A 13505-nucleotide genomic window follows, 5' to 3' on the forward strand; every position below is an offset into this window, starting at 1 on the left:
AAAATAAAAAATGAGCGCACCTTGTCCCAAGAAAATTGATTCTCCTTCCCCTGAACTGGCAATGGCCAGGTTTTATATACTCTGTTCCTGGCGATCATTAGTAATTCAATTTTCTTTTTATTAGCCCCCTTATCTGCTGAGCAATATAGTGGCAGGGCTGACCTCTTTCGCACGGGTAAATGTTTAAAATCTTTTCCCTGATTAATTTTGCCAGTTAAGAAAAAGAGGAGAAATGGCCCGGCTCTTAGCCATCACAATGAATAAAGCTTAATGTTGATTGTGATGGAATTTCTAATGCCAGGGAAATTGATTGAACGCGGCAATTACGCTGCAAGAGTAACTCGGAGGAGATGGGATCGCTTTCTCCTGGCCGTAGCCTTTTGGTTATTTAAAACAATCCAATTTGCAAGGATAATTATGTATTAGTGTTTTATCTGCCACTTGAAATGAACAGGGGAGTTTCGATACTGGCCCAGCATTAGCAGGTTATTGCTGCAAATTACTAGATATCTGCTTTCTTTCACATAAAGAGGAAATTAGGCAATCAATTACCAGAAAAAGGTGGATGCAGGAATAAGAGGAACAAGGGTGCCCTCTGCTGGAAGCGGGGCCAAACAGCAGGACTGAGGCTGTCCCACAGGGGCCAAGGCTACCTTCCCTTTCCCGCCCTCCCCAGCCTGGAGCTCACTTGGCAGCCAGGTTCCTCCCTGGATACCTAGGAACGGATGACCCTTCCAAAAGGAGAGTTAGACCTGAAGATAAGTATGTTCTGCAAAACCACGGGGTAAGAGAAGGCTCCCTGCAGCCAGATAGATGAAGGGGCAGCCTTACCACCTAGCGGCCACCCGTGTTCGGAGGCCACTCCCTCCTGGAGGCAGAACTTTGGCACCCTGGCACATCCCAGCCCCAAACCCACAGCAGCCCAACTAGGACCCAGGACTCACAGGCCTCAGCTCTTGGGCAAGCAGGGAGGATGGAGCCTTGTACAGGGAATTTCTTGTCCCCAGCCAGGCTGCCCCGGCCCCTGCCTGCCCGGAGCTCTGCCTGAGGACTTTACAGGCACAGCCTCACACACCTCCCACAGGCACCCACCTGCTGCAGGGTAAGGGCCACGCCTTGCCATAGCAGCACCACCTCGTGCACAGGCCCTCCCGATTCGCTGCCTGCTCCGGCCTGCTGGGCACTCACGGTCCAACACTACTGCCACCTGACACTTCCGAACAGTGACAGGCCCAGCCCCTCCGAGAACCACAGCCAACCCCTCTTCCTTACATGTCTCCTTACACCCTAGTGCCCACCACTGGCCCCTCCACTTCGCCGGCCTTGGACAACATATGGCTATGAGGCCTTCCTTCCACCCCGGTTGGCAGCCAACCCAAGGCCATGCAGTGCCCGCAGGCAGATGTGGTGTCAGGACCCCTTGCTGCCTGCCTGGCTGCTCTCTGTGGGCTCAGGGCTACCGTGGGAGCCAGCCGGCACCCCACCCTGCCCTGGGCCGACAGAGGACACAGGCCAGCCTCGGGAGAATCCAGCAGCGGCCTCCACAGCTCTCTGTTCACCCTGCCAGCCTCACCAGCAGGCCCTCACCTCTGCCATTCGCAGCCAGAGACCTCCTCCACCTGTCCTTGGCCACAGGGCACAGATCCACTGTTCAGCTCAGCCTTCTGTCTGCATTCCCTCACCACAGACCCCAGGCCCCTGCTCCGCATCCCATACTCCGTCTCATAGGAAGACTACACTGGCCCCTGCACACAGCCAGACCCGTGGCCTGGCAGCCAGTACCTCCAGCCTCACTTCCTCACACCTTCTTGGCCACAAGCACAGCTGCAGAGCCCCTCCAGCTCTCTGCCCAGGCTCCACACCCCTTTCCTGTGGCCAAACCCATACAGGCTCTTGGCTCTGCTCAGAGCTGCTCCTCTCTAAGTCTTCTCCAGATAGTCTTGTCCCCAGCAACAGTCCCCACACGCCACCCCCCAGCACACAGTCGCCAATGTCGACGCCCACTTAGGACTGTCCAAATCCAGGCCTGCTAGTCCCTCTCCACCTGCCCACATGTGCCCAGGCATGCCAAGGGAGAGCAAGGAGACCCACAGGACTGGACGCACCAGACAAACCACTCTCCGCAGCGACACCAGACGAGGGCCATCCCCCAACACACCATCCTGGGCAGGCTCCGGCGCCGGCTCCTGCCGGCGGGGCACAGGCCACCAGGGACCATGCACACCCGTATCTGCAGGCTCTCGGGCGTCAGGTAAGTGTCCGGCCACTCAGGTGAGTGCCACTGAATTCCCACAGACCGGCCTAGGACAGGAAGAGGAGTCCTGCGGCCCCAGGCCGGCTCAGGATAGGAGCCCTCGAGGGGCTAGAAGCACTGGGTGCCACCATCCTCAACACCCCCCAAAGGTGGGATACATACAGTGATACATACTGAGGAGTGGCCACAGAAGAGGCCACCAGTCACCTTCCTAGCCACCCAGCTTCCACCAACGTATGGGACAATATATATGGCCTCTGCCTGCACCCATCAGTCCAGCCACCTGCTGCCCAACAGAGCCCTCTGGGGCCAGAGCCCTCTGACCAGAGAAGACAGTAAACACAGTTCTGAGCGGGTCAAGCCGGCCATTTCCAGACTGTGGGAGCCGTCCTGGCATACCTTCCTTGGTGGAGAGGTGGTCCCGGCTCTGCGGCAAGCGGCACAGCCGGTGCTTGGTGACCTGCAACAGGCCCTTGTTGGGGGTCTTCTTCAGAACAGGGCTGGTCTTCCCCCGGAGGACCTGTCTCCGTCGCAGATTGAAATGGCTCCTGGTGGTGGTGGCAAGCGAGGGGGTGTTCTTCTTGTCCCCAGGAAGGCTATGGAGACAAAACACATGCCGCTACCAAGAGGCCCGAGGGTCAGGGCGTGGGAATGCAACCAGAGGCCAGCCGGGGCCCTGCAGGGCCCAACCCCATCCTGCCGGCAATGTCAGCTGGCTGCAGCTCCTTTCTCTCCACAGCTGGGCTGGGGTGCAATCCCAGCGGCACTGCAGCCAGTGCAAGCCACTGCTGTCCCCAGGGACAGCCAAGGAGAGGGGTCCCTCCCAGTGGGTCTACACTCTTATTTCCCCAATCCCTGTGAGCCTCTGCACCGGGCTAGAGGAGGAGATGGTGTGGCCCCCGAGAGGGGGCTGGCACCACACCTGCAGGCCTGTTTCCCCAGCTCCCCACCACTATCAGAGCAAAGTGGCCTCTCGCAGCCGGGGAATGGGCCAGCTCAGGACAGCAGGAGAAGCTGGGCTTCAGCCGGCAAGGGCAGCTGCCGCCCTACCTTCAGCAATGACCAAACCTGGGGCTACGATGCTACCCACAACCTTGGCGTGGAGAGCGAGGAAAGTGGCATGCCCTCCTACGGCAGCGAGGGACTGAGCACCTGGCCACCACACAGGTTGGGATATACCACTCTGCTTGCTCTGAGGGTGACCCCCAGCCACCCCAGCATTCTTCCAAGGTAGCTACAGAGCCCGAAATCTGGAAAGCCCTGGAGACCGCAGCGCACCAGCCCCAACCACAACTGGCCACCACAGCACAACTAGAGCAAACTTCCCCCCGAGCAGGGTGGGATGCCCAAGGCCGGGTCTCCTAGAGCCAAGCGCAGTGCAGGAAAGCCCAGGCAGCCCTGGGCAGTCCCGCCCCCTCCTGATGCACGCTGGGAAGACCCACCAGGCTGCTCCTCCATGTCTGGACCAGCACGCCTGTCCTTAACTCCACAGGCCAAGAAGGAAAACTGCCCGAGACCTGGCCTCTCCACAGCAAGAGGAAGGGCGGCCCTGCAGCAAGGCCCTGCCCGGGTCCTCAGCTTGCCCGGCCAGAATCCCGAGCAGGCCTCTAAGCCACCATGAGCTCCAGTTTAACCACCTTTAAAAAAACAACAGTACCTCTAACCTCGCTCCTGCTACAAATGTGAACCATAACGGAAGTTTCTAGCTCAACCCGCCAGCGGCGCTGGGGAGGGTCACTGTGCTCCTTCCTGTCCTCCCAGGCGGGCAGCAGACGGAGGCACACAGACAGAGGCGGGAGCATTCGCCAGGGCAGTGACCTTAGCAGCTCCTGCCCACCCCACGCCCACAGGGCATCACAGCCATGGAGATGCACACCTGGCACTGCCCCGCCTCCGGATGATCTTAGTGCGGCTCTTCACTTTGTATGCCGAGCCATCTCCAAAGAGAGGCTTCAGGCTCCCAGCTCCCCCTGCTGATCTGTCTTCTGATGGAGATCTCGATGGGACTGGGGAAAGCTGGGTGGTGTGGTCCTTGCTGCCACCCTCTGGCTGCCAGCAGAAGGAGGAGGAGGCGGTGGCAGAGGGGCTGGAGGCCTTCCACTTGTACTTGCTATGGGAGGCCCCGGGCTTGGAGGACACAGCCAGCTTCCGGGACCTGGCCTCTGGGTCAGCTTTGGCTTGCAGCTTTTCGGCTTTTCCAGCCATACCAGAGGGAGCCCTGCTCGTACTGTCCGCCGTTGTCCTGGGACTGAGAGACCGCCGAGTGGCCCTGGGGCTCTTCGCTGAGGCAGCCACCCATTTGTAGTTGTTTTTCCGGAACTTGTTGCTTCTACCAGATCCAAGCAGAGAGGCCTCCCGGGCCTGCCTGGCCCCTGAAACTGGTCTTGTCAGGCTCCCCACTGAGCCTGAGGGGGCTGGCTCGTCTGGGAGGCTGGAATTCTCTCCCCGCTCATCAAGAGAGCGCATGGCGCAGCTGCCGGCGGCAGTGGCAGGAGCTGCCCTGTGGGCCAGCGTGGAGGATGGGAAATGGCCTTTGACAGAAAGTTCACTCTCGCTGACTGTCCGCCGGGGCTCCGGGGGACTGCCACTCCTGCTGCCCACAGACCTCACTATCCGGTTCTTGCCAGGCTCCTTCTGGCAGACCAGAAGAGGTTCCTCTGCACTGTAGCTTCCCCTGGCTTTTCCTGGCCTTGAGGTCGGCAGCTGCCCACCAGGGGGCTCACCTTCACCTTCTTGGGGTCTTTGGTCACTCCAGGACAGGTCACAATACTCTTCCAAAGAGCCCCGCTGGGCTCCTGGAGCACCCATGGAGCTGGACTTCGATGGTGGCTTGATTTTGATGATCATGTTCTGATCTGGATTGAGCTGGACCTGTCTCTCAAAGACATACTGCTGGGGGTCAGGGCCTTGGTTTCCTCCAGCTCCAAGCAGGGTGGACACAGGATGGTCACCAGCTGTGTCAGATGTTCTAGGGGGCCGGTTCACAAGAGAGTATTTCTTGCGCCATGAAGGCCCATTGTGGGAGGAGAAGGCCCTCCGACCTGAACGATAGCGGGCGCCAAAGGCTCTGCCACTGTGATAAGTGGGTGGTTGCCACCGGGAGGCCGCTGAGGTGCCCGGGGCAGGGACATTGCCATGGAGGTTTTTGTAGTCATCGATTAGACCTGAAAAGACATAATCGCAGGTGCCATTAACCAGAAGGTATAAATCAAAATAACAATAATCAGTCAGGCACCACTACCTCACACTTGTAATCCTACCTGATATTCAGGAGGCTAAAAATCGGAGGATTTCTATTTGAAGCCAGCCTGGGCAAGAAATTGAGACTCTTATCTCCAATTAACCACCAAAAACCCATCTGTGTGTAGAGTGTAGCTTGAACAAAAAAACTCAGGGGCAGCATCCCGGCCCTAACTTCAAGACTGAGGAACAACTGATAGAGCGCTGGCTTAGCAAACTCAAAACCCTGAGTTTAAGCAACAGTATGCGCTCACGTGCGTGCGCGCACACACACAGCAACTGCTATTGAAGGAACCCTCTGGAAGAGCATCAGCTGGCAAGACACCCCCACCCAGACCCTAGCATCTACACGAGCCCTGCTTGCTTCAGAGAGCAGCCTCCAGTCCTAGGAACCACTGACAGGTCAGCCCAAACCCTTGGCCTGTCGATTCCAGATACCTTTTCCCCATCCTTCCTACTCCAATCCTATTTCTGCTTTTCCTGAAGATGCAGCCCTGCGGTATGACAGTTTCTACCTGGGGATGTACTGGGCCCACAATGCTTCGAGGGCAAGTATCACACCATAGGCACAGACCAGTGATGTCTGAGCAAGAGGAACAAGTGGGCCACAGAGCCTTTCTACCTTGCCCACTGCTGGGAGGGACACAGAACTGAACCTCAGTACTCGCCACCGAGTGTAACGAACTGACGCCCATGGCACTTGGCACGTGGCGAAGAAGAAAGAATTTACACACAGGCTGGCGAAACGCCAGGCATGACACCACCTCCTACAGAAGAGAAGAGGAGGGGCCTGACATCCCCACAGGGGCGCCTCGGGCGCCGGCCTCCACGCCGGTAAGCAGGCAGGACCCCGCGGGGCCGGGGGCCCGGGGCTCTCCGCGCGCGCGTCCCAGGTCCCCGAGTCTTCTCTCGGTGGAAATAACTTCCCAAGGATTTCTGCCTCGTCCTTAGCGCCCAAAACTACTAGCGGGAAGCGGAGCCCGGAGTCGGCCGGGGGTCGGAGGAGACTGCCCGCCGGGGCCGGCGGGGTCGCACCGGCCGGGCCCCGCCGTCGCCGAGCGAGGACCGGCGCCCGCGGACGCACCGCCCGCCCGCCGGCCCCTCCCGAAAGCCGACGGGGTCGCCACCGGAGCCCGGGTCCGGCCGGGCCCCAGACGCCGCGGGCCCCACTCCACCCGGCCGCCCCGACGCCCGCCGGAGCCCACGGCCGGGCGGCCGCGAGCGAGAGCGGCACGGACGCGGCCGGGAGAGCCGGCGGCGGAGGGAGGGCGGGGGACGGGCGGCGTCCCCGCGCCCGGGCCGCGGCCGCCTCACCCTGCAGCAGGCGGATCTGCCGCCGCAGCTGCTCCTTCTCCTCCATCTCCGGAGTCCGCAGCGCCGGGCCGGGCTCCCGCGACGTCATTACTGCGCGACGGCCCCCAGCAGGCGGGGCTGCAACAGCCGAGAGCCGGGGCGGCGCCCGAACCGCTTCCCACAGACGCGGGCTGCGGGGCCGCGCGTCGCCCCGGCAACGCGGTGGCGCGCGTGCGCAGAACGAGCGGCGGCGGTGACGTCAGAAGACGTCGCCCGGAAGTGGTGGCCCCCGGAAGTGGTGGCCCCGCAGTAGCGGCTCTCTCCGGGCGACGCGCGCCGGCGGCTGCGCAGCCCCCGCTGCGGAGACCGGGTTCGCCTGCGGCGTCCCGGACCCGGAAAACCCCGTGGACGCGCCTGCCTCCGAAGAGACAGTCGGAGACGTTCAGGGACCTGTGAAGTCTAGGAAGACGGGCTTGCGCTGGAGACTGGAGTCAGAACTAACGTCAGTGCCGGGCGCCGTGGCTCAGCCGGTCATCCCAGCTCCTCAGGAGGCCGAGACCTGAGGATCGCGGTTCAGAGCCAGCCCGGGCAGGAAAGCCGTGAGACTTATCTCCAGTTAACCACTAGAAAACCGGAAGTGGCGCTGTGAAGAGCGCGGGGACAGCGCCCAGGCCCCGAGTTCAAGCCCACGACCGACAAAAAAGAACTAACCAAAGTGGGATGGAGGCGTGGCGTAAGCGTAGAGCGCCGGCGGGGGAGGCTCCGCCCCGGAGGATTCCCAGGCAGTTCGGCAATGACGGTACCACCCTGCAGTCGGCGAGCAGGTGTACGCCCCAACAAAGGGAAAGCCCGGTTCACACTCGTAAACAGCAGCGAATGGGAGCAACCCAAATGTTCACGCACGTTTAAACAAGATGGCTCAGCACCCCATGCTGTACTACACAGCCCCTGTGTGCGTGTGTGGCAGCGGTGAAGCCCTCTGGGGATCATCCCAGGGCCTTGAAGGCTCTGCAGCTACATCCCCAGGAACACAGTAAAGGTTTTACACCATTCAGTTTGGGCTTGATTTGTGACTGATCCATAGATCTAGCACTAAAGCTCACTCGATGAAGCAAGCCTTCATTTCTGAGCTCCATGACTGAGGTGGCAGGAGAGCCCGAGACACTTGCTGAAAGGGCAAGGTTTGTGGGTTTGGCCATGGTTGTGTAATACTGATGTGAGTGAATGTGATTTTTAATACACTTTTTTATTGTAAAAATACTATACAGAGGAGTTAGAGTTACATGAGTAAGGTAATGAGTACATTTCCTATCAAGCATTGTTACCTTCTCCTTTGTTTTTCCCCTACAATCCCTTCCTTCCCTATCCCCCACAACTACAGGTGTGAACAAATAACCTAATTTGGGGGCTGGAAAGGTGGCTCAGTAGTAGAGCATTTGCCTTGCATGCATAAGGCCTTGGGTTCGATTCCTCAGCACCACATAAGCAGAAAAGGCCAGCAGTGGTGCTGTGGCTCAAGTAGTAGAGCACTAGCCTTGAGCTGAAGAGCTGAGGCCCCACGACCGACAACACAAAAAGTATCTTAATTTTCCTGGTTTTGGACAACAACATAAAAATATCACAGCAGAGCCGGGCGCTGGTGGCTCACGCCTGTAATCCTAGCTACTCAGGAGGCTGAGATCTGAGGATCGCGGTTCAAAGCCAGCCCGGGCAGGAGAGACCGTGAGACTCCTATCTCTAATAAACCACCAGAAAACCGGAAGTGGCGCTGTGGCTCAAGTGGTAGAGCGCTCACCTTGAGCTGAAGAGCTGAGGGACAGCGCCCAGGCCCAGAGTTCAAGCCCCTCAGCCGACCAAAAAAAAAAAAAATCACAGCAGGTGCTGGCCCTGAAGTTCCACCAGGGACCACCCAAACAGGTGGGATCGTGGTGTCTCCATCTGCACGGTGGACAGCCCACCCAGCTGGGCTAAATGTCATGCTTTTTTTTGAGGACTCAGCATTTTTATTTTTACTTTTCTTGTATTTTCTTAAATTATTCTAACTGATATACAGAGACTTCACAGCTGTGTAAGTCAGGTCATGAGTACATTTCTTTACAGCTGTGTAAGTCAGGTCATGAGTACATTTCTTTTTGAACAGCCTGGCTCCTTCTCCTCAGTCCCACCCATAAGTTGTATAGTTCATTTGTAGTTAACTCGCAGGTGCCGATCTTGGCAGTTACACTTGAAATTCTGGACACCTGAGCTGGGCACTGGCAGCTGTTGCCTGTAATCGTAGCTATACAGGATCCTTTAAATCTCAGTTAACCTAGGTAGAAAAATGTGATACTGTTTCCAAAATAACCAGCAAAAAGCTGGGCTAGATGTACAAGACACTATGTTGAAAACAAACCTTACAACTTAGGGGGGGAGGGGGGGAGGAAATGAGGAGGTGGGGAGGGAAGGGATGGTAGGGGAAAAACAAAGAAGGAGGTAACAATGCTCGATAGGAAATGTACTCGTTACCTTACTCATGTAACTGTAACCCCTCTGTACAGTATTTTCACAATAAAAAACAAAAAACTAAAATAAAATTTTAAAAAGCTGGGCTAGAGAAATGGCTCAAGTAGTAAGGGGCCATCCTGGGCTGGGAAGGTGGCTCAGTGGTAGAGCACTTGCCTTGCGTGCCTGAGGCCCTGGGTTCGATTCCTCAGCACCACATAAGCAAAAAGAAAAAAGCCAGAAGTAGGGAACCATCCTTGAACCAGGAATCAAGTGATTGCAAAACTCAGTTTAAGCCCCAGTAAAACAACTCTGACATCCGTCAAACTGGCAGCCCACCTTCAGAAACAAGGCAGGGAAGAATCTTACTAGAACTTTCAGATTGTGAATATGTACCATTTGTTTTTGGAATTGGAACTCAGGGCCTTGTGCTACTAGGCAGCATGAGGCAACTAGAGCCACCCTTCCAGCCCCGCGAATATTTTTTGAGCATTTCATGTTTAGGAATTTCCACTGAGAAAAGAAATAAAGCATATGTAAGAACTTCTGCACAAAAACATCAAGGACCTTATTGTTTGTGAATACCAAAAAAGGGTCATCTTTTAGTCCTTCGCAGTGTGTTAACATGCTTCTGTTTGTTTTATTTTTACACCACTGGGCATGGAATCCAGAATTTTGCTCATACTAGGCAAGCACTTTACCACTAAACCACACGCCCAGCCATTACATTTAATTGTCACAGCTGTCAGGTGTCCTGCCTGCTTTGGAGAGGAGGGATCTGACAGAGTAGCAGGCATTTGGGCCAGTTCAATTAGAATGCAGGCTGGTTCTAGCACCCTGGCCACAGGCTGCCAGCCCATGCACCCCAGATGCCCTCCCCCCCTTTTTCTCCATCCTGGATGGAGAACAACAGAAGTGAGTGGGATAGAACTGCCCAGACATCTGCATCCCTCCCGGCCCCCTGCACGGCCTCTGAGACCACCACCCTCCCGGCCCCCTGCACGGCCTCTGAGACCACCACCCTCCCGGCCCCCTGCATGGCCTGAGACCACCACCCTCCCGGCCCCCTGCACGGCCTCTGAGACCACCACCCTCCCTGCCTCTGAGACCACCACCCTCCCGGCCCCCTGCATGGCCTCTGAGACCACCACCCTCCCGGCCTACTGCACGGCCTGAGACACCAGGCCATGGCCTCTGGGCAGCAGGTTGATGTTGCTGATCCACAGATGAAATCCTTTTTGGCAAAGTCAGAACCAGCTAAGAGCTTATGCCTTCCTAAGACAAACCTATTCCTCAGGGACTCCCCAAGAGCCACAGGAGAGATTCCTTGTCTACACAGACTTCATGCCTTGTACACCTGACACACACAATTCCCTTGCAGATCTCATCTTTCACATTGTAGACCAGATACTCGGGCAGACAGCGAAGGCGCCTCCACCGCCTCCACCCACAGTGGCCACCGGCTCCGGCCTCAGGGCTCTGAGGCAAGGGACTTGCATCCAAGCAGCCCACCGAGGGCCGTCTCCCCCTTTGCCCCTGAGAGCTTCCCCGACAGTGCCGTTGTTCTCTGGAGACCCTCCTTCTCAGATAACCTTGGTCTCATTTCCTCCAGGATGGAGTGTTTGCAGCAGACTTGGGGCTGGAGTGGGTGCATGGGAAGAATCTCATCTTCCAGCCAGGCGCCGGTGGCTCACGCCTGTCATCCTAGCTACTCAGGAGGCTGAGATCTGAGGATTGTGATTCAAAGCCAGCCCGGGCAGGAAAGTTCCTGAGACTCTTATCTCCAATAAACCACCAGAAAACCAGAAGTGGCGCTGTAGCTCAAGTGGTAGAGCGCTCACCCTGAGCTGAGGAGCTGAGGGGCAGGGTTCAGGCCCAGAGTTCAAGCCCCATGACCAACAACAACAAAAAAATCTTACTCCATGAGCCAGCACTAAGTCCTGGGTGACCTCAACTGCCCCACCCCCAAAGTCATGTCTGGATTCTGACAGTCACGGATTTTTCTAGCAAAGCCATCAAGGACCAAGAGGGGAGAATCCAGCCTAGCTGGGGTAAGGTAGCATTGCGTACCCTCCACCCACTCAGTGGGACAAGGATCCCAAAAATCAGACTGGAGGGCAGCACGCCTGGACGTGGGGCGGGGCAGGGGCACACACCCTCTCGGCCTCCGGGGTGACAGGCTCTGTTTCCATCAGCTCCAGCCCCTCCAGCACCCTGGAGCCCCACGCCCATGCTTGCTGGGCACCAGTGCCCTGGGCACCAGGGCTGCCTCTAGAGAAGGACTGAGCATCCTAGGGGCAGAGAGGGCAGAGACTGCACGAGTGAAGGGGGAGGGGTAGAGCCACGCCGCCGCCCCAGGGCAGACAGGGTGGCAGAGGCCAGAGGGGCCCTCCACAGTGGAGGGCCACGCCCACACAGGACCACACCCTTCCTCGCCAGTGTCCTTGAGCCAGGCCAGGGTGACCAGGCCCCAGACTGCATTGTCCAGCCCTGACCTGTGTTCCTGAGACGCCCATCCGGCCCTTGTCCGGCTGGCGCCTCACTGCGGCTGCCTGCAGGCCGGGCGCTGAGCCAGCGCCCAGCCCCACTGCGCAAGGCTTCCTCAGCCCACCCCACCCTTCCTGTTGTGCTGCACCCGGTTCCACGAGGCCCATCCCCACAGCGTGCTGTGAGAAACGCCAGGGCCCCAGCCGGGCCTCAGACAGCCCATGCCCCCTCCAGCCTGACAACAGTGCAGGACCCGCCTTCCTCCCGCCCTGCCCTCCTCCTCTCTCTCAACCTGCCCCCTCCTGCCCTCTCCTCCTCCTGCCCTCCCTCACCCCACCCTCTCCTCCTGCCCTCCCCTTTCTTCTGCCCTCTCTCACTCCACCCTCCCCTCCTGCCCTTCTGCCCTCCCTCACCCTGTCCTCCCCTCCTGCTCTCTCTCCTCCTTCACTTTGCCCTCAGGCTGACTGCCTTCAGTGTGGAATCAAGAGCACCCAGCCACTTGTGGTTTTGGTTCCTACTAAAGAACTAAAAATAAGAACCAAGAGTTGTGTCTGGAATACTCCATCTAGCCAGGTGCTGGTGGCTCACACCTGTAATCCCAGCTACTCAGGAGGCTGAGATCTGAGGATCAAGGTTCGAAGCCAGCCCAGGAAGGAAAAGTCTATGAGACTCTTATCTCCAATAAACTACTCAGAAAAAGCCAGAAGTTGAGAAGTGGCTCTGTGGCTCAAGTGGTAGAGCGCCAGCCTTGAGCTGAAGAGTTCATGGACAGTGCCCAGGCCCAGAGTTCAAGTCCCATGGCTGGCAAAAAAAAATAAAATAAAATCCCTTACCTTGTTTGGGCTGGGAAGGTAGCTTAGTGGTAGAGGGCTTGCCTCACATACAGAGAGGCTCGTATCCAGGCCAAGTTCAAGGCCCAGGTGGACATGGTGGCCATCCCAGACAGATCCCCCTGATCTCCTGACCTGCCTGGACAGCCCCACTGCTCTTCTTCCCATGGGGCCTGTGTGTGGCACACCTGCCACACCAGCCGCTCCTCCCCCCCCCACACACACCCCATGGGCAGTCTGCCTCTTAGAAACGTATCCAGGACTCCTGCATGCTGTCGGAAGCCACGGGAGGGCAGCTCAGCCTGCACTCCAGGCAGGGCACCCGGCGCCCCTGCGTCAGTGCTCTCCCAGGACCAGTGTGTCCAGCTCGCCCGGCCTTGGCCCTGCAGACCACTCTTGTCTCCAGCATGTCGTGTGCACCCCCTCACAGGCAGCCCCTTGCTTTCTGGGGCCCAGGAGAGAGGATAATGCTGCCCAGCAACATGTCTTGAAGTCTCCCGTACCATGACTGCAGTGGCTGGTATTGGAGAGGAGGGCCCTTGCAAAGCCAGGCACCCGGCCTCAGGTCAGGATGGCCCAGTCCACACCCCGAGCAGGCCTGTGGGGAAGCCTGGGGGGTATGCCAAGGCACCGAATATCCACACACAGCACACACACCAGGGCGCCAGGAGCCTGGGACCAGCCAAGAGTTTCTGCTGGGCTTCAGATCTTTGTGTGGCAGTCCTGGGGCTTGAACTCTGCCTGGGCACTGTCCCTGAGCTTCTTTTCCTCAAGGCTGGCACTCTACCACTTGAGCCACAGCTCCGCTTCCAATTTTTTGGTGGTTAATTGAAGAGTCTCATCTTTCCTACCAAGGCTGGCCTTGGTAGGAGGTAGTCTCCTGAATAGCTAGGCTCACAGGTATGAGCCACCTGTGCCAG

General features: G+C 58.0%; 1 protein-coding gene across 1 annotated transcript in view; it reads right to left on the reverse strand.

The window, feature by feature from the left end:
• LOC138806055 (zinc finger CCCH domain-containing protein 3-like) overlaps positions 1 to 6888 on the reverse strand; it is a 78145-nt gene extending 71257 nt beyond the window's left edge. Inside the window, exons 1-3 of the mRNA XM_069991533.1 lie at positions 6809 to 6888; positions 4131 to 5418; positions 2654 to 2850 (exon numbers count right to left, since the gene is read on the reverse strand). Coding sequence (XP_069847634.1) covers positions 2654 to 2850; positions 4131 to 5418; positions 6809 to 6854 — 1531 coding nt within the window. The 5' untranslated portion in view covers positions 6855 to 6888. The remainder of the gene's footprint in view (positions 1 to 2653; positions 2851 to 4130; positions 5419 to 6808) is intronic.
• Positions 6889 to 13505: the final 6617 nt, after the last annotated feature.

This window comes from Dipodomys merriami, unplaced genomic scaffold (assembly GCF_024711535.1).
Source record: "Dipodomys merriami isolate MVZ:Mamm:240054 unplaced genomic scaffold, mDipMer1.0.p SCAF_4, whole genome shotgun sequence".
NCBI classification, from domain to species: Eukaryota; Metazoa; Chordata; class Mammalia; order Rodentia; family Heteromyidae; genus Dipodomys; species Dipodomys merriami.